This window comes from Liolophura sinensis, chromosome 5 (assembly GCF_032854445.1).
Source record: "Liolophura sinensis isolate JHLJ2023 chromosome 5, CUHK_Ljap_v2, whole genome shotgun sequence".
Lineage (NCBI taxonomy): Eukaryota > Metazoa > Mollusca > Polyplacophora > Chitonida > Chitonidae > Liolophura > Liolophura sinensis.
In genome coordinates, this window is record NC_088299.1 from 14,607,899 (window position 1) to 14,629,523 (window position 21,625).

General features: G+C 38.3%; 1 protein-coding gene across 3 annotated transcripts; it reads right to left on the reverse strand.

Moving 5' to 3' along the window:
• Positions 1–248: 248 nt before the first annotated feature.
• On the reverse strand, positions 249–21,598 carry LOC135465389 (chromodomain Y-like protein 2). Of its 3 annotated transcripts, XR_010444040.1 has the most exons (8): positions 21,527–21,598; positions 17,493–18,102; positions 9,474–9,904; positions 7,408–7,571; positions 6,312–6,522; positions 5,423–5,566; positions 3,451–4,826; positions 249–3,385 (listed from the first exon to the last, which is right to left on the reverse strand). XR_010444040.1 is itself a non-coding variant. In XM_064742613.1 (7 exons), the coding sequence occupies exons 1-7, from the start codon at positions 21,551–21,553 to the stop codon at positions 4,665–4,667; spliced, it is 1,749 nt and encodes a 582-aa protein (XP_064598683.1). In that variant the 5' UTR covers positions 21,554–21,598; the 3' UTR covers positions 249–4,664. The 3 variants fall into 3 exon arrangements, 2 of the variants coding, with proteins under 2 accessions (XP_064598683.1, XP_064598684.1); XM_064742613.1 differs by having other exon boundaries at positions 249–4,826; XM_064742614.1 differs by lacking the exon at positions 21,527–21,598 and adding an exon at positions 21,060–21,103 and having other exon boundaries at positions 249–4,826.
• Positions 21,599–21,625: the final 27 nt, after the last annotated feature.

Consider the following 21,625-nt stretch of genomic DNA (forward strand, 5'->3'; position numbering starts at 1 on the left):
ATCATGTAAAACCAAAACTAGCCCCTGGAACTTCGTGCAACACAACACAATCTCTTGGGCAAGATTCACTAGCTCATTGCGCTTACAAGAGTTTGAACTAGTTTACGAGTATTGCTTGTCTGTGGGATATCATGTGTGGCTCCTACTTAGCAGCACAGAACATTTACCATTAGATAACAATGTATAACAAATAGCTTTTCACAGATTCTATTCACACAGGTTCACTGGAAAAAAAAAAAAAAAACAAAAAAAAAAAACAGATACCCTGTGAAAGTTCCAACTAACCCATCTACTTTGCATAAGATTTTCCGCCTTCAGATATATCAGAAGTGTGTCTGACGTTATCAGTCGCAACAGTTATGGACTTGATATTTCGGTGAATTACTGTTTAGTTCTCGACCCCAAACTAGCCAATGTTTGGTTTAGCCTACTGGATATTAATGGCTTAATGAAAGATTTTTAAAACTACGAAGTGAACTGTGCAGTGAATAAGATAAAGTGATGTTTCTTTGAGCCAGGGAACAGGTGGCGGTAGAGGTAAATTTATTGTGTGCCAACATGTATGACAAGTTCACATTACTGAAACAGTTTGTTGTTAGATATGAATATTTAAACTAATTAAATACAATGGAATATTAATATTTCCTAAGTCAGTGGCATGGCTGTTTTGCGAGTTATAGTATACTGGATTGCATCCCTTGCCATTATTTGGCCAGAGGCTATCCCATAAGAGCCACCCGTTATGTTAATTAACTCTAAAATGCCCCCTATGAAAGTAACATGTTATGTGCAGTCACAAATCATGGACAAGTTACTTTCTAATATGGGATAATGAAGTGTGAAGCGCTTTTATCAATCACATGAGATCATTCTCCTTTCTTTTAAGAAAAAAAAAAAATTCATCTCTTCTACTTGAAGTGTTTCAAGCTTAAGTGGTGAGGCCTATGTACAGAATGTATATTTTGATCACTGAGTAACACTTCGGTTCAAGATGTGCTTGTGTTATGTTGTTTACTATATGTATTTTGATACTTTGCAACAACTACATCAGTGTATGGGTAACAGAAAGTTCACAGCATCAGATGCCTTCTTTTAAAAGAGGTTACTCATTTACACGTCCCTACAACAACTACTCCACTAATTCACTAATGTCACATACACTCAAATACAGTTCTCTACAATACACATTACCTCACATAACATGCATATAAAAAAAAAGGACACATGCAGACAATAAATTAAAATCATGCAGAAAAACTAATTAAGGACTAATCATTTTAGGACTGTAATCTAAATTAGTTGAGATGCAAATTAAATCAGCATTTGAGTACGCTTTATGACAAAGCATTAGTGAATATGATCAGGTCAAATCAGAGTCCCATAAAACCATGCATAATCTATCTATATTATGATGTCATTTCTGACCGGACATGATCGTTATATCAAAGAACACACTTTGATCGTATAAACTCTTCACAATAAGAAAAGCCTGATTTGAATTACCATTCTCCAAATAACATTTTCACAGTAAAACACTGTGCACAAATATTTTGGTCTGTTTAACGCATTTGCATTTGAGTAAGAGGACAGAATCCTACAAATGGCAACCAAATCTAAATTAATTTCTTTGAACAAAAAGAAATTGCCTAAAAAATAAATATTAAAATAAGTGAAACTAATATAGTTTCTGTATGTTTACAACTGTGCTATGGCAAATGTTTATACCACTGACCTGTAGGATTTGTGGATATGGCAGTGACAAAAACTTATACATTTCATCTTCAACTTTCGCAGCCCGGTCTCCAGCTTCAGGCAAAATGGATACTTTAATTTACTTTTTGTGCCCATATGCTGCAGGGTATTGTTCTTTTCACAGTGTGTCTTTCACTTTCCTTCATAGATTTCATCTTCCATCTAACCACCTGATGAATGTTTTTCCACCATATCCCATTTTACCACACACAATAGAGAACTCCTAAAACTCCTTCCAGACTGAGACATGACATTCCAAAGATACGAAATCTTTTGTTCTCTTGTTTATGACGTCACAGTTTTCGGTGTACGACCTGTTGTGTAGCTGGTCCTGGAGTCTCCTATAAAGGCTTGTTTTGTAGAGGTCAGAGTGTTAGGCAAGATAAGATTGGTCTTCAATGTATCCACTTCCTTGTGCTGGCCTGCATGTGGCACTATGTTACATAATACAGTGTGTTACATACAGTCGTAGAGACAACTTCCTAATCTACCATTTTCAAGACAGTGCAGGAAATTCCAAGATTATAGCCTTCAAAAATGTTTGGGAAATTTGAGACACATTCTCAAATCTATCTTTGAGAATTCTCTAAAATGCCATCCTTGTGAAGCATTGACTGAGCATTTGGTCCACTATTTGAAAACAAAGAAACCCTGAGAAAACGAGCACCCAGTAAACAAGTATAACTGTGTTGTGAGGTTTTGTGGCTGAACTCTAAATAATTTTAGTAAAACCCTGTGTACATCTACATATTTCAGTGTTAAAACTTGATTAAGAACTGATCTGTTGGCAGGTGCATCCTCAACAATGTTGACAACAGGGTAATATGATGTCACTACCACAAGCACCTCACACATGAAAGGCTGGAGCAAATTCAAATGTGAAACTTGGTGTTATGCATTAAAACACACAGTTCAGAAGTGATCATTCATTTATTTATTTGATTGGTGTTTACGCTGTACCCAAGAATACTTCCCTTGTACGACGGTGGCCACCACTATGGTGAGAGGAAACTAGGCAGAGCCCGGGGGAAAAACCACCAAAAGTGATACGGTTTGGCATGTACACATGGTGGCATGACACATAGTGGCATGACACATAGTGGCATGTACACATAGTGGCATGTATCATAGAGAGGTACATGAAACAAGGCCATAGCCACTTCCACAAAAGAAAAGGAACAAAATATCTCAATAAATACAAGAAAATTTGCTGTGTAAGATATCAAAGATAACAGAGGAATAAAACGACTAGCGAAGAAGTCAATGCAATGTGCACATGATTGCAGAGGTTGATATGATTTCTAAAAATATAAACTACCTTACATGTATATACAGCAGAGACCGCTAAAAGTTGTTTTGTTTTAAAATTCAGTGGCAGCAAATCTGGCTGCTGGCTACTGGTACAAACAAAACCATAAAATCGATACTTAAAATAGTAGGAAGTAGTAGGAAAATTCTCAGATTCACAGTGCTGAAATGTACAAGACAATAAAGTACATCTGTACACAATGTTGTTATAAAATGTACAATGTACATATCACTGGATTTGAATATTTCATCAACTTCTTGCTATTAACCCCTCTGAAGGACTGCCTATACCTTTTCCCCAGCCCACATTCTTTCCACTGTGATCCTCACCAACACATCAATGTTGGAAAGACACTTATCAGACATTACCACCCACCGTTGCTAATCCACCTCAAGGTGACAGGACAATTAGCTAGGCTTTGATCAGATCAAAAATCTGGTCAGTAGAAGGTGTAACTGATGATAGATGGACATACCTCGCTGTTATTGTAATGAATCTACTTTTGTGTAAAAGGACACCATAGGTGTCTGGTGTTCAGGACGATAGTGTTCATACTGTAGGCCAAAAAACTGGTGTTCAAACCTCCGTTCGATACCTAACACCTTACTACCAGGTGTCACAACCATTAGGGCACTTATGTGTATTTCTACTATTAAACAACCTTTTCAATTCAGTCAGATCATAAAACACTAGACCATGGTATCTAAACGGAAAAAAGCTTGTGACAAATGTGGATTGCTTACGTCAACAACACCAGCCCAGACTACACAGTTACTTCCTTGATGCCTATGTGGAGCATATACTAGCAGAAGGTACTCAGTGACAAACCTCAAAAAGGACCAACACACTGTGCAGTCTGGGAAGGTGTTTTTAAACAATACCTGCAGAGTTTTCTGTCTTCCCTTCAGGAAGTTGTCTACCCTGGGGCAACTTCCCCTCAATCTGCAATCCTCACTGGTGCTGGTGTTCTGACAATACACCTGCCAAAGACTTGAGTGTCTCCCTAGTATTCATCCCAGTTTCTCACATTTTTTGCTAACGTGTGTTTGTCTTCATTTGCCGTATTTTTCACTTTTCATGAACTACTCATGATTTGCTGTAGTTTGTTGTATTCATGAATTGTTCCAGCCAGGTGTATTCTGCACATGTAGTATACCTAGTGACACATGCACACATGACATGTCTTGCTTTGTAAAACTCTTTCTGCAGTTCTCTTGTTTACCATTACTTCTTCCCTGCCTAAACTCTGCTTGCCTTACAAAACCTCATCACCATGAACTATCCATAGTTCATTTCTTCTTCCTTAATGAACCAATCCTCCTTGGCTAAACTCTGAACAAACTACTTCTGATGCCGAGTTCAACTCAAGTCACAAAACTCCCTTAAAGCACAGTATTCCTCTTACTGCATACTCCACCCTGCTTTGAAGTGCTTCATTTTTCTCTGTACTACTTAGCGCTCACATCACAAATTCTTGTACGCATCTCAATAGCCATTACAAAATCACACCATAGCTCAAAATCCATCGCTCAAACCTTAACTTAAGTATTCGGATGCCACCTCAACAACAACAACAACCCGTTAATCCAGCTGTACCTGTGTTCTACAGGACAAGATTTTTTTCGTCTTCCAGATAGGAGAGTATACATTTGTGGCACTCTGAGGATGTCCAGCGATCATACAGTAGGTTACACTCTGTCTCACTGGTCAGCTCCAGTTTGGTTCTTTGATGACTGCGAATCAAAAGCTTTGTAGCTTCCTGAGCCTAAAACAGAAAAAATTGTTCCTTTTTTTAAAACCAAAGATAAAGTCAGCTTTCATTATTGATGACTTGCCAATGGGATACTAATACAAACACACGCACAAACAAACAAATCTGCAATACCTGCAACATAGGATTTCATGTTGTCTTGCACTAAGTGCCCTCATTATTTGTGAATGGCCCAAAGGACCAATATTAAACATGTTAAAAGACAGGATGTCAACAATTTTACCGCCTGACAGACACACAGGACAGACTTACTTATGTTACGTGTAACCATTTGTCAGCTACCAAACTGTTGTTGCCACTCTGTTTTAACCCTCTGTGCTGTAAGCCTTTTAGATTATAGAGCTGCTAACTCGCAACTTAACTTATGTTCACACGATTTTGATCAGCATTTTCTACCTTGGCCACACTCAAAACAAAACTGCAGTTACAAAATGTAAGACAGCAATAGTATGATATCTGTAGGTATTTCCTTTCCTTTAAGCAGTTAGTTTAATATAATAGCTTATCTTACACACAGATGTTTTCAAGATAGTATTGACAATGACTGCCCATAGCTGGATTTGAACTCTGACCATTAGATTCCTACATACCTTTGCTGAATTCATGGCCATGTTCTGCACCCTGGGTATAACGTCCTGCATCATACTGGTGGGCCAGAACACCTGAGAGACCAGACCCAGCTGGTACGCCTCTATCGCTGTTATCTTTCTACCAGCAAACAGCAGTTCATTTGCCTGCAGACAAAAAAAAAATGTACATACATGCAATTATGCCACAATTACTATTGGCTTAAATGGTCACATTATTCAAAGTAGGCAGCTACAGGGACAGCACTTGAGAGCAGCCTGCAACTTTCCTTTTTGATTTATTTATTTATTTATTTATTTGATTGGTGTTTTACGCCATACTCAAGAATATTTCACTTATACGACGGCGGCCAGCATTATGGTGGGTGGAAACCGGGCCGAGCCCGGGGGAAACCCACGACCATCCGCAGGTTGTTGGCAGACCTTCCCACGTTAGGCCGGAGAGGAACCCAGCATGAGCTGGACTTGAACTCACAGCGACCGCATTGCCCCTCTTTGAACACCGTGCAAGCTGTTACATTTCATATACTGACACTAAAAAAAATTTGACAGAAAAATTCTTTGACATTATCCATTGTGCTTGACTACTGTCCAAATTGTCTTCATCAGTCATGTTTTTTTTAATGACATTCCTGTCTTTCAAGATTTTCCCATCATATGATTATATGTCTTCAACAGGAAAAACTGCAAAATATACAATAAATTAGATGATTTTTCAAGTTTTGTTTTTATTTGTTATACCCTCCTCTGACATTGAAAGATTTGTTCTGCCTGTAAAACAACAAGTGGTGTGGCCTAACCGTGTTAAATAGCACATGACAGAAGGCAGTTGTGGGTGAAGTGTTCCCGATCCTACACGGTATTAGCTGAGGTACACTGAATATAGACATACCATGGGGAACCCAATGAGATGCGGCAGTGTGAACGACAGACCTCCCTCGGGCGTCTGACCCAGGCGGCCATAAGGGAGGTAACACGAAGCTTTGTCGCTGGCATAGATGACATCACAGAGTGGCAGAAGCCCCACCCCCATTCCGATGGCAGGCCCATTGACTACAGCCACCACAGGCTTCGGAAATGTGATGAATGTCTTGGTCAGATCTCTAGAAAAACAATCAGAGGAAGAATGTGATACAACGTTACATTGGGGTCATCACAATAATTCCAAGTCCCATATCCACAGTATATCTCAACGGAAAGCCATGTCAGCATAGTATAAGCTGATTCACTGGAAACTGGAGTCCACCTCTGCCACCTGACAGATTTAGTATTTCACTAACTTCCTGACAGAAAGCTCGAGCTGCACCAGCAAATGATGGCCACGAAACGATTCCTGGAGGAAAAAAACAAAACTTTCAGCCGGTTAAGCCACTGATTTTTCTCTGAAGAAAAGTGGCAGCTCCCATGGCTTAAAGTGCTATATGATGTCATAGTCTGCCTGTCCTGACAACCTATAAACATATCATTTGTTTGCATCTCCACGCTCCACACAAATTAATGTCCTACGTAGGTTTTCCATTGTGAAAACGAAATTTGGAACACTATCCCCATCCCTTGGTCAGTGGAGGAAACAGGCTGCAACAGGTTCATTTTTTTGGCACCGTTCTTAACAAGCTCAACACTGGAAAGATAGTGCTGTATATTCTGTGTAAGCCTTCCCCTGTATATGCTAACACCTTAGAGAGAAAGGTGTGACGGCCAGGAAATCCAAGATGGCTGACAAGAGCTATACAGGTTAATGTAGAGGGATTAAAATCAATGTCAACCATCACTTTGTTACCACAGTGTAAATGAGATGTTGGTTAAAAACTGTTTAAAGATGTGATCAGGTGTGACAGTCAAACACTTGGATACCTATAGAGAGCAATTCCATCTTCCTTCACTACTTTCGGTAGCAATTGACAAACTATGAGTAAAAGAGAGAAAATGTACTTGGGACATCAGGAAAAAGCAAAAATATCATCAACAATTCTAGGCTGGTTGCTCACCTAATGGCATCCACCATTTTCCGTGCAGCGACTTTGCGATCGTCACTGAGCAAATAGTGCAGATCCACCCCTGAACAAAACATACTCCCCAGGCCACTGAACATCACCAGGCGACTGTCGTCGTACTTTGCGTAGTTCATTGCAGACACAATTTCCTGTATGACCTGGGGTAAGACAAAGAAATCAAATACACTTGTACTTAGATGCTTCTTTGTCTCCTTGTCCCTGGCCAACACTGTATGATGCTATGTCTAGTTGGAGAAAACATAATAAAGTTTCATACATGCCAGTTTGTCTTAACTACATGCCAGTTTGCCTTAACAACATGCTAGTCTGTCTTAACTACCTGCCAGTTTGTCTTAACTACATGCCAGTTTGTCTTAACTACCTGCCAGTTTGTCTTAACTAGATGCTAGTTTGTCTTAATTACACACTAGTTTGTCTTAACTGCATGTCAGTTTGTCTTAACTACATGCCAGTTTGTCTTAACTACATGCCAGTTTGCCTTAACAACATGCTAGTCTGTCTTAACTACCTGCCAGTTTGTCTTAACTAGATGCTAGTTTGTCTTAATTACACACTAGTTTGTCTTAACTGCATGTCAGTTTGTCTTAACTACATGCCAGTTTGTCTTAACTACATGCAAGTTTGCCTTAACAACATGCTAGTCTGTCTTAACTACCTGCCAGTTTGTCTTAACTAGATGCTAGTTTGTCTTAATTACACACTAGTTTGTCTTAACTACATGTCAGTTTGTCTTAACTACATGCCAGTTTGCCTTAACAACATGCTAGTCTGTCTTAACTACCTGCCAGTTTGTCTTAACTACATGCCAGTTTGTCTTAACTACCTGCCAGTTTGTCTTAACTAGATGCTAGTTTGTCTTAATTACACGCTAGTTTGTCTTAACTACATGCCAGTTTGTCTCAACTACATGTTAGTTTGTCTTTATCTACATGCTAGTTTGTCTTCACTACATGCTAGTTTGTCTTAACTACATGCTAGTTTGTCTTAACTACATGCCAGTTTGTCTTAACTACAACCCAGTTTGTCCTAACTACATGCTAGTTTGTTTTAACTACAAACCAGTTTGTCTTAACTACATGCTAGTTTGTCTTAACCACATGCTAGTTTGTCTTAACCACATGCTAGGTTGTCTTAACCGCATGCCAGTTTGTCTTAACCATGTGTTCATTGTAGAACTACATCGACAATGAGTGCCTTTCCAGACCTGTGGACAATGACAGCCAATTGTTCAACAAACTGGTGTTTGGTGTTCTCTGGATAAAAGTTTTCACATAGTTTATCACAGATTTTCTACAGTAATATATTTGTTAACTTAATTATTTGTTTCTTCATGCCATGCTTAAGAATTTTTGTTTGTAATATGGTGGCCAGTTTGGGTGGACGAAAATAGAGTGCCTGGAAGAAACTAGTTCCTGCTGAACTTCCCACCAATACTGGAGCAAGCAGTCTCCAGTTAAATTTTATGCAAGGCCTCACAATAAAGCACCGCTGGCCAATTTTAACAACCAGGCCCAGAAAGCAATCAAAGCAAAAACATTAAAATTCCCAAGAACAGGACTGAACCCACATCTCATGTGACCAAGCAATTAAGTACCTAGACCACAGCCACAGCCATCTCCCTACAGTAACAGTTGGACGTGTTTCAGAATACTAAAGAAATAGGTAATCACCTCTTACCATACGCCACTGCTGCTATTAAGATGTTTGTACCTTCAGTGAACTGGGTACAAAAGCAAGGGATAATTTCAGTCATTAAACAAACTAACTTTCCTGGGCATCCTTTGTTTGGGGAATCACATTAAGTTTCATACTTAATGTGATTTTTTTACTTGACTGGAATTTTACTCAGTATTCAACAATACTTAACAGGTACAATGGCTGCCAATATTATTGTCAGAGGAAACAAGACAGATCCTAGGTGAAACCTATGACCATCTGCAGGCTGCTGACAAAGCAAGTCTAATTATTACTTTCATACATTACATTGGCTTGCAAGCAGATTTTTTATTTCTCTAGTTAACAGACAGAGCAGAACTTACCTGAGGGTTGAGAGCATTTTTCTGTTTAGTATTAGAGAATAGCCAGATCTGGGTGTAGCCTGGGCATTTCTTCACCACGATGTCCTTATAACGGAACGCACACTCACTAGAGCGCACGCTCTGTCGCCTCTCCACCACTGTATCATCATCCTCGTCATCGTCACTGTCTGGCTTCTCTCGCTTCGGCCCTTTCTTTGGGTGGAGCTGGAGAGGCAGGTTGTCGAGCAAGGTTTTGTAGGAGATAGCTGATGGACTGCTGGGGATCATGGGAACCACAGAGGCTGCTGGGATATCCCCAAAGTACGAGTCCATCATAGAGGCAGGTCGACCAGCATTTGGTGAGGTCTGCACCATCCCCCCACATACCTGAGATGTGCCCGAAAGGGACTTGACGGAGTTGAACCCCGACACTGGAGATACAGGGCGGTGAGCTGAAAAGTACCAGACAGGTTATGATTGCTTAGCTGATTGATTGATTGGTGTTTAATGTTATACATATATATATATATATGATGGCAGTTAGTTTCACGGATGGAATGTCTGGAGTAAACCACCGACCTTTGGCAAGTAACAAACTCCCTCACAAGTGTCACACTGATTTTCACAAGTGTCACACTGATTTTCACAAGTGTCACACTGATTTTCACAATGTTCACACTGTACATCTGTTATTTGACTATTGAATGTTAAAACAGCTTAGTAAAATGTACATATTGCATCTGGCATTCAAACATTAACTTCATAATACTGTAAACAATGAAAAGCTATAACATACAGTTCAGGGTACACAATAAGTCATATTTATGTATCAAATTGCAATTTACGCTTCCACAACATCTACTTTTTGTTTTTTTGTTTGTTTTTTAATGCTTTTACTTTTTATTTTTTAACGTGGACTGAAAGTCAGTCCCTGTCACACTGGTGACGTTATGTGATCCATCGTCCTGACGTGGTTACTACCTGTCACTTGAGCATTCACTAACACCTGCTGTAAACATCTACACACAAATTCTATCACCTTTAACACTTACACTGGAGCATGAAATCAGAATTAATTCCACATTATGACATTATAACAGCAAAAGTAAATGAGACTGACAGGTTTCTTCATTCAACCTCAGGCATTTTACAGGTTGAAAAGCTGAAGACGTCAAGCCCCAATAGAACAAATTTTTTGTCAGAAGACAAAGATTCGTTTTCCCAAGAAATGGTTGCTTGACAAAAAACAGTTCAGGGGATCATAGCATCCAAAGGCTTTTTCAGAATGTAATATCAGAGGTAACCTAAATGACCTCAACTTTTGCTTACAAATTGATTTTTAAGAGGCAAATAAATGTCACAAAATAATATTTTTGGTGTTGAAACTTGCTTTTTCCAGCAGAATATCATCCCATGTTCCAAGTGAACCCCAAAACACCTTTCTAAAATCAACAAAACTCTCAAAATCAGGTAAAAAGAGCAAGTTAATCATGGATATAATTGATGGTCATTTAGGGCATATGTGCAATCAATGTATGTACAGATACCCTACTTCCTCATCCTTTTTGCATTTGAAAGAGCAACTTTCAGTGCAATTTTGCACATTTTCATTTTCATTTTGGAGATAAAACTACACTGGATGGTTTGTGAAGTTTTACAGCAAAAAGCATAATCCTATCAGTCATCACAGAATAATGTCTTCAAAATATGTGAAAAGGTTGAAGCATTACAGTACCATGAAAGCATGTCACCAGTGAGTAACAAATCTCATTACATGCATTGACAAGCTGCTACTAAACACACATACACACAGTACATGCCACAAGTACACATACAGTATGGATTTGTGTGACCAGTGGAGTGAACTGCATGTGAAAGGTCAAGTAGTACAGTACGTGTGTAGGGTCAAGTTCATGCACTTCAAATACATACAATGTAGCCTAGGTCTATACACCTTAATATGTATATGTGCATATATACATTAACCCTTGTTAAAAAAAACTGTTTGCAAGATGTACATGTATATTCAGAAATATTCTAAAAGGCATTATTCTGATTCAAACTCATAGTAAAAATGTTCATAAATCGCACTGAAAGTTGCTCTTTCATATACGAAAAAGTTGAGGAATTAGGGCAGCTACATTTTATGTATACATCGAATACTGGATTAACTACAACGTTTATTTATACATCAGATTATATATATCCTAATTTTCTGAGCTGCATACAAAGTGAGAAATACAAACTTTAACAACAGAATGGTTTCTGTGTAAAAATAGAAAGTAATAAAAAACCCAGCCTCAAAACAAACTAAGATTTTTATCATAAGCCTGTTCAGTAACTGAATACCAATAAAATAAAGATGAAGATCAGTTTTCGTTAAAATTCACACTTGGCCTTTCACAGACAAGTTTCATTTCTTCACGTAAAGTGAGGTTGACTGAAGTGGTGGAGTACGTGTACTTTTGAAAACTAATCTTTTGGGTCACATGTAAACTAAAAGGTGTACTTTTTATTTTCTAGACATTTGACAAAGCCTTAAGGTGAAAGGCTTATTTCCCCTAAAACATCCCCAAATGATTGTACAAACCTGTAATACAATGGGGCCTGCTTACACAGGTATTGTAGACCCTACCCCTGAGTTTACAATGGGGCCCGCTTACACAGGTATTGTAGACCCTACCATTGAGTTTACAATTGATTGTAACAGTAAGTTACCACACTTGCACAAAGGAACTGTAAGGCGAATGGGAATGACTGAAGTTACAATCGCGACTGTAAGCCAAATATGAAGCGTACATAAAGGTGGCCTTTGTAAATGGACAATGTTCCAGTCAATAAATTTTCTTGTCTTCGTTTTCAAAAGAGTTCTACATCCTAATGATTCAGCAGTTAACAACATCTGAAAACACACTCGTACCATCTTTCTGAGACAATTACATTGCACATCTTTTCAAACCAACTAGAAAATTACTAACAGCATACCAAAGGCAAATATTTGTACTTAACATTAAATTCTGGGTGATTGTAAATTTTTACAACTAGGTCAACCCGATTATGATTTCTGGTGGTAAGTTACAACTATCGTAGTTTAAAATCTCCTCATGCAATGGGGTGATGATCATTAGCAAAGGCTAGGATCATGATCCTAGTAATGTACAATGTACTTACACTAACAATCCCTTTGTGCAAGCCGCCCCTTGAGTATTATTTATTTATTTATTTGATTGGTGCTTTACACTGTACTCAAGAATATTTCACTTGTACGACGGGCGGCCAGCACTATGGTGGGGAGGAAACCGGGCAGAGCCCAGGGGGAAACCCACGACCATCTGCAGGTTGCTGCAGACCTTCCCACCCTTGAGTATTAAGGTCCCATATTCAGTACAACTGGTCTTCAGTACAATGTCTGTCCAATGTCACTGCAACTTGCCACTGCAGACACACATGGATTTTCCAAGCTCAGTTTCCTTCCACCATAATACAAGCTGCCATTATATAAGCATATAGTGTACACATAGGTTTAGCTAGCGGAGTGCCTTAAGTGTCTTTGAGACACCATATTCTGAGAAAATTAGCATGGGAGAAATGGGGAAAATTACAGCATATAGTGTACACATAGGTTTAGCTAGCGGAGTGCCTTAAGTGTCTTTGAGACACCATATTCTGAGAAAATTAGCATGGGAGAAATGGGGAAAATTACAGCATACAGTGTACACGTAGGTTTAGCTAGCGGAGTGCCTTAGTGTCTTTGAGACACCATATTCTGAGAAAATTAGCATGGGAGAAATGGGGAAAATTACAGCATACAGTGTACACGTAGGTTTAGCTAGCGGAGTGCCTTAGTGTCTTTGAGACACCATATTCTGAGAAAATTAGCATGGGAGAAATGGGGAAAATTACAGCATACAGTGTACACGTAGGTTTAGCTAGCGGAGTGCCTTAGTGTCTTTGAGACACCATATTCTGAGAAAATTAGCATGGGAGAAATGGGGAAAATTACAGCATACAGTGTACACGTAGGTTTAGCTAGCGGAGTGTCTTAAGTGTCTTTGAGACACCATATTCTGAGAAAATTAGCATGGGAGAAATGGGGAAAACTGGAGAAAGTTGGAAATGATATGGCCTAATTTCAAATTATGGCTAAATCTATGCATATAGTGAAACATTCTTGAGTACAGCCCAAAAGTTACACCCAATTAAATAAATACATGTAACTAAATATCAAATGTGACACTATCCCTTTTGTCAACAATAGTCATTTGAATTCTGAAGTGCGGCTGTCCCCATCATGCCCATTGGCTAGTCAACACCTTGTCAGTAGGAGGCTTATAAATGCGAAACTTAAGCTCTGTACACAATTAAAGAACTTAAAAGATTGGTGTTCAGACTTAGCCACTGGTCCTAATTATAAAGATTATAACCTGATTAAACAGCATGTTATCGAGAGGGCTTCTGGGAAACCTGATAATGACTAAATTCACCCAAAACAAAACATTTACTGCCCTCAGCCGGCTTGTTGAAATTTCGATTTATGACAATGATATCTCTGACCAGATTCAGATTCTGAGTTTTCAGACTCTGAATTTGATCTTAATCTGTCCAGTCATTTCCAACCACACTAGCAACATGTACAGGTAAGCTATAGTTTTATCCTGTGATACACTGTGCAGTTCGCATGATTATCTTAAGGTTTAATATTTATTTACTATTTTCTCCCTCCGTCCGCTTCATGATAAATATCATTCCATAACCCAAGGGATTCTAAATTCATACCTATATGTGATGACCACTATACCGCTACATGTTATTATGGGCAAGCTTATACCCACAGCGGCCATTAGCTGTATACAATATAAATACACGTACAGTGTGGACGTAGGCATCAAAGTACAGAAATTTACTATCTATCAGTTTTCAGTTCAGTTAACAGTTAACTGCTGTGCACAGGTGCCATTTTGGAAATTCAGCTGTATTTCTCTTGTAGCTTTCAGCTATATAATGACAGGAGCAGATATGGCTTTTTTTTGGTGAGTACAAAATCCTTCCGTGTTGTGCTGTAAATCCATGCCTTCCTGAGGGCCAAATCGTCTGAAAACTTGAGAAAACAAACTCCTGGGTTCTTTGAGGACCTGTTTTTACAAGCTTTTTTAACGCTGAACTAAATGGCAAACTCTGACAGCTTGTAAAGCTTGGACTTGTATGGCGTAACTCGGCGGAGGTTACAGGGTGTTGGTGGAAAAAATACATAACACCAGACTCATTATCTAGTGATTTTAAGTGCCGTATTACTCAGTTTAACGTGCCCTTTATCAGTATTTTTTACATCCAATTTATCAATATGTACAGGGGTAGCCAATTATGAATTAATAGTAAATCTGAACACTAATCCTTTGAGCATTTACCTTGACAAGGATTCTAATACATAATAAACACAACCCTCATGTGTTTATGCTTCACAAGCATGAAAAACCTGAGCTCAATACCAGCAGTACTTTTGTGATACCATCCATAACATTTACCTTAACACTGAATCTATTCTACACAACAGAGTTCGAGTGATGGAACAAGCCCCTCATGTTGTGCTTTACATGATGATGTATGCAAAACCTGAGCTCAATACAAGCAGTACTTTTGTGATACCATCCATAACATTTACCTTAACACTGAATCTATTCTACACAGCAGAGTTTGAGCGATGGAACAAGCCCCTGAGGTTGTGCTTTACATGATGATGTATGCAAAACCTGAGCTCAATACAAGCAGTACTTTTGTGATACCATCCATAACATTTACCTTAACACTGAATCTATTCTACACAACAGAGTTCGATTGATGGAACAAGCCCCTCATGTTGTGCTTTACATGATGATGTATGCAAAACCTGAGCTCAATACCAGCAGTACTTTTGTGATACCATCCATAACATTTACCTTAACACTGAATCTATTCTACACAGCAGAGTTTGAGCGATGGAACAAGCCCCTGAGGTTGTGCTTTACATGATGATGTATGCAAAACCTGAGCTCAATACCAGCAGTACTTTTGTGATACCATCCATAACATTTACCTTAACACTGAATCTATTCTACACAGCAGAGTTTGAGCGATGGAACAAGCCCCCGAGGTTGTGCTTTACATGATGTATGCAAAACCTGAGCTCAATACAAGCAGTACTTTTGTGATACCATCCATAACATTTACCTTAACACTGAATCTATTCTACACAGCAGAGTTTGAGCGATGGAACAAGCCCCTCATGTCGTGCTTTACATGATGATGTATGCAAAACCTGAGCTCAATACAAGCAGTACTTTTGTGATACCATCCATAACATTTACCTTAACACTGAATCTATTCTACACAGCAGAGTTTGAGCGATGGAACAAGCCCCCGAGGTTGTGCTTTACATGATGTATGCAAAACCTGAGCTCAATACAAGCAGTACTTTTGTGATACCACCCCTAACATCTACCTTAACACTGAATCTATTATACACAACAGAGTTCGAGCGATGGAACAAGCGCCTCATGTCGTGCTTTACATGATGATGTATGCAAAACCTGAGCTCAATACAAGCAGTACTTTTGTGATACCACCCCTAACATCTACCTTAACACTGAATCTATTATACACAACAGAGTTCGAGCGATGGAACAAGCCCCTCATGTTGTGCCTTACATGATGATGTACGCAAAACCTAAGCTCAATGTATGCAGTATGTCTTCAGATACTACCCCTAACATTTACCTCAATGATTACAATAAACAGGAAGCTAAGTCGTACATTTTGTAATTTATGACAAGTAATAAATAGGCACGTAGGGCATCAAAAATGGAACACCCACCTTTTGTTATTCTGCTTTACATGTACATGTATTCAAACCCCGGGTTCAATACAAACAGTAGTTTTTTAAGATACATGTACCACACCTGACATTAACAGCTTTCATGGTTGTTATGCTCCACTTGGGCTACATTATGTACTTTGTACAGGCATGCTAAAAAAAGGTATGCGCCCTGTCATACCTAAAGGTAGCTTAATTGTATCCCAGAGCATTTTAACACTCTTTTGCAACATCACAATCTTAAACCCAGAAAACCTTGATCTTGCCCCTGTAAAGTCTGCTGTATGCATGCGCATGGCACATGTATATGTCAGACAGCAGTGTGCTGAGAAACTGGAATGTCTTATTCTCAGAATCTTTAGCGAGATACAGTGTAAGTTTGTTTTCTTAGAAAAAATAATTGAATATTCAACAAATCAGCAATTTCCTTTGTTAAAATCAGGTGTGTTACAACTTAGAAGATAATAATAACTGAAATTTAATTTTTTCGTTTTTCAGGAATGTAGCCGACAAATATGCTGAACAAAGAATCTTCACTTTTTCAGGACTCAGCGTATGGCCTCATTCAGGAGTAATGGGCATATCAGTTTTTCTGGCATATACATGTATTGTAGGCGTTTTATTGTAAAAATGAATCGTAACATAAACATAAACCAGGGAACTCTGTTCTATATACCACTGTATCAACTCATCACCTGTTCCTATCATGTCTGGTTGTATGGCTATACACATCAAATTGGTTTTGAGTTGAAGGAGGCTATACTCAACATTTATTCAGTCATGCAAGGGCTACCAGCTTCAACTTCAAAATGACTGGGCGACGAAAAATCGTGTATTCGTAGTGAGCCACCAGACTTTCGTAAGTAACTCAAAGGTGTCATCTTCCATGTGTGACATACCGATACAATACTGATCCACATATGTGGAAGGCACACCATGGCTGAAACAGATTTACAGGCAACTACCTCACATGATTTTCTGATTTTGTGAAAACTGGGGCATTAACTATATTGCACAGGAACAGTATGAACAGATTTAGTCCAAAGACAACTTGTATAACATTGGTGTTTGCTCTCTGCAGATCGAGAGAACCACAAGCTGGACAAAGGGCCACTTAACCACAGCAAACACAGTTAAAGGTTAAGTCACTACGTCGAATAGACATTTGTCCAGAAGTATAAATATTGACTTACCTGCCTGGAACACTTTAGATTTCATGCTGTCTATCAGCCGAATCTTGGACTTCGGGGTTCCTTTTCCATTGCCTAAGCATCCCGACCCATTAGGGTTTGTGAAACTTGCTTTCTTGATATCCAACTTGAGCTTTTTGAGTTTTCTGCTCTCCTTCTTTGACACCAGAGAGTTGTTTGTTTTAGATTTTGAGGGTTCAGTTCCAACATCCTCGTTAAGAGAGTACCTGATACAGTCATCATCAGAAGAGGAACTTTCATCCGGCAACTCCAAACTTTCTCGTTTCCTTTTTGTATTGGTGGTTGAAAGTTTTTCTTTCGAGGACTTGTGTGGCTTATGCAGTTTCTTACCAGAACTCTTAAGGGCTTTAGTCTTTGGTGCTTTGTTCTGCTTTATTATTGGCTTGCCCTTTTTAACAACAGGCTTTTTGGAGCTTGCTTTGGATTTTCGGATTAGTTCTTTGTTATTCTCTTCGAAAGTTTTGATCATTTTCATGCAAGACTTCAGATTTTGCAATGGTTCCCAAGTATCTTCTTCAGGACCAAAGTTTTGCCAGCGAATGAGGTACAAAGGACGGCCATTCTGGATCTTTCGACTTAAAATCTTGGATACCTGAAACAGATCACAACTGCATGTACAATACACTTCATCAGCCATGTTAATATAAAAAGCCTACAGCAAAGGGAATTAAGCTTGTTTAATATGATACAGAACGGCAGCAAGATTAAGAGTCTCTGTACTGAAGTTTAAGACATGGGAGCAAATTACACAGAACCATTATTACCCTTCGTCAACAGAATCTGTAGGGGTAGGGAAATACAGGACAATGTAACATGGATTTTCAAGAATATTAGTTTCTTGAATTTTTTAAATTTGCTGGCTGAGTTTAATTTTTCTGTTGCCAGCTGATTAAAATAAATTTAAAGTTTGTCAGATCTAATCTTCATACCTGTCTTCTCAAAGTACAAAAGTAAATGGGACTTTAGTATCTTAATCTACCTCTTATGCATCAAAACAGATATTTATATACCAGCTGTCAACAAAGATGAATATTACACGTCAATAACTGAAAGGCCAATTCCCGAAGCAACGTTTAACACTACCTAGCAAAGAACCAAAAGGGTATACACGAGTACTAAAACACGAGGGAATCATGCAAAGAGTAGCAGTCAAGAGTTTTCAATGATGCTGGATGGACACAAGGTATGTTCTAGACAACTGAGTGAAATCATTATACAAATGTTAATACTCAGCTTAGTTTTCAATACACTTTTGATAAACTCTGCCACGTTCATAATGAGCAACTTTAAAGTTAATCACAACTGTTGTTTTATTCTTGTTTGGTCATTTTAATCCGAAACTCAGCCATATTATTGTTAATTCTTATTCTTCCTTCATCACACGTCGGCCTATACACACCAAGGTATATTTCAAAAGCATCATTTTACAAATATAAGCAGATAAAATCAATGTTCTTGTGAAGCATAGTCTAATAAATACTGTTTTTTTATTACTGTTTTCATTATCGCCAATTTCACCACATAAAATTAATAAATTCCACCAATCTTGTCTGACTCGCATGCAACAAGTGAACAAATTTGCCAATACTGTAAATGCCTTTCTATTTTCACTGATATTATCTTTCACCGATTTGCTATGAAAACATGTTAGAGAAATTTAAATTTTGTGGATATGCACACATATACATGTAGATATATATAAAGATGGTAAGGAAATGTCACCTGTGAGACAGAAGACAAAACTCATCAAAATTAAAAAAAAAAAGGCAAGAAATGATGCATGTATCACAACAGGTGGCCATTAATGGCATAAACAACAAGAGGCAGGTTACAGCCTTTCTGGTCATGAGCAAAGCCCATGACCTCATGCCACCCTATGCCACCTACACAACAGGTGGGATCCTATGTAATGTGACATTCCCCGCTGGTTGGAACATCCCCCCCACTAAGATTGATAGACTCATCCAGATATGCAGACATGGTCAATGGACCATATTCTCAAAAAGAACAGAAAGTCTTAACGGAAGACAGTAAGGAAGCAACAAAAAGTGCTTGGTGACAAGTGGACAAACATCCTGTATGTGAGCTACACGCATGTGCACAGACTTATACTTCTCTGTCAACAAAGAGTTTAAGGACAACCAAAAGAGGAATTATTCCACAGTTGCATATTTTGCAAACAGGTCATTACAACAACATCCAAGAAAGTAAATGTCCCGTCAACAAAAAGACATTTACAGTATTTAACTTATAAAGTATCCAGCATGAAAATGTGAAATTTCATTTCACAGGTCAACAACATTGTATAATAAGAAATGTAACAGTGTAAATTAGGAAGCTCTTGTGGATCTGCTTTGGAAGATCGTGAAAACTGATGTCAGCCTGTTGGGTCATACTTAAATTTATGTTTGTCAGGTGTAATTTGACAAATCCTCCAAAAACGACCCTGTTTTAATTTTTTCATTGGCTTTACGATGGAAAAATATTATACATATAAAAAATATATCTTTTTCATTCACAAGAGTAAAAAAAAAAATGGATAGGGTTGAGTTATGACCAACAACAAAAAAAAATGTTAAGGATGGCCGGGTTTTTGTCTAACATTTTTTCCTTTTGCTACCATGTAGCTAATGATTAGTGTTGAGAGTTCAATTTTACCAATACTATTATGATTTAACCCAAAAAACTGTACAAATTGCATATCAAAACCGAGAAAGTTTATCTACCAGAACTAAAAATCTTCAGTTCGTTTTATTTTTGATTCCCTCAACTATCTGAATGAAGTTTTCTAACAAAAAGTATCTAGCTCCTTTAAAAGATTTGGAAACAATTCTGATATCTGCAATTTAAATTATTTTATATATATTTTTCACAATTATTTTCTACTTTTTTTTGTTTGAGTTAATAATTTTTAATGCTCTTTTCTGGAAAGCAACATTCAGAAAATATAAAGATGTGCATGTTCATGTAGGTTAGCTAAGACTTAATTTAGTTACTAAATTGATGGGTTCCTTTACACATGCATACCATAACATGTGTCAGATACATTCAAGCCTGGAAATAATTTCTAAGTTGACGTAGGACATAACTGGTAAAACTAGTTACCTACATGATGTAAATAAAAAGTTACACTGTTATCCACATGACACTTTCATGGCAGGTTTGTCCTGAACCATTATTGGGTGCTGCAAGGACGTGCAGGGCATTGTTCTCGGTCTGCAGTTTATTTCTAGGCATGTACCGGTACTGACAAAGACAGAAAAATACTTTAAAAAAAAAAAAAAATGCCAAGATGTCAAACTGCAGAATCATTGTTGGTCGAGATCTTTTGTAAACTTCGGCTCAGCTGAGCAGATGTCCGAATGAGGCGTTCATAACAATGGTTTCGGACCTCGTGCTGCGGGCGGCGAATAAAAACAGTACTGAGAATCGGGAAAGATTTCCACTTATTCGGCAATATAATATAACGCCGTGTGTGAAAGAAATGTAAGGCTTAAGACATTATATCTCATCATGACATAGACGTCTGTGTATAAAAAATGAACTTACCAGTGTTAACGTATTCATTTGTTCCGCTCACAACTATTAAACTGTGACCACTGAGTTGAAATCATGAATGGATTCTTGGTCAAAACCCACACGTCTTATTTTCTTTCAGTTTTCTTATCGCTAAAAAATAATTGTTTTATTCTTTCGAAGAAAATACATTTACCAGAAAATAAATACATGCACACCCCAGGGGAAAGATTGCGAAAAAGCTTTGGGGCATTGTGTAAATAAAGCGGTAAGATCCCAAGGTAATGCTTGATATCTAGGCCCAAATGGGCATTTCCCGCTGTGTGATTTCTCCAGAAATTTTATGCACGCAAACGTCAACTGCACACAGCGAGATGCGACATTTTCCGCGCTATCTCTGAAAGAAAGCCGTTCCCTGAGAAACTGGTCTCTTGAAATCGATACAGCAATAGAGTGCTTCATGCGTATTTAGGTCGTTTTCGACTAAGAAATTTACAAACCTCGAAAATATCGGGTCCCTGCGCCATTGTTAAAAGACGGCTTTCCGCCTCGTTCCATTTGCTAATGCCCAAGACGCTCGACAGAGGGCGCTACACTGA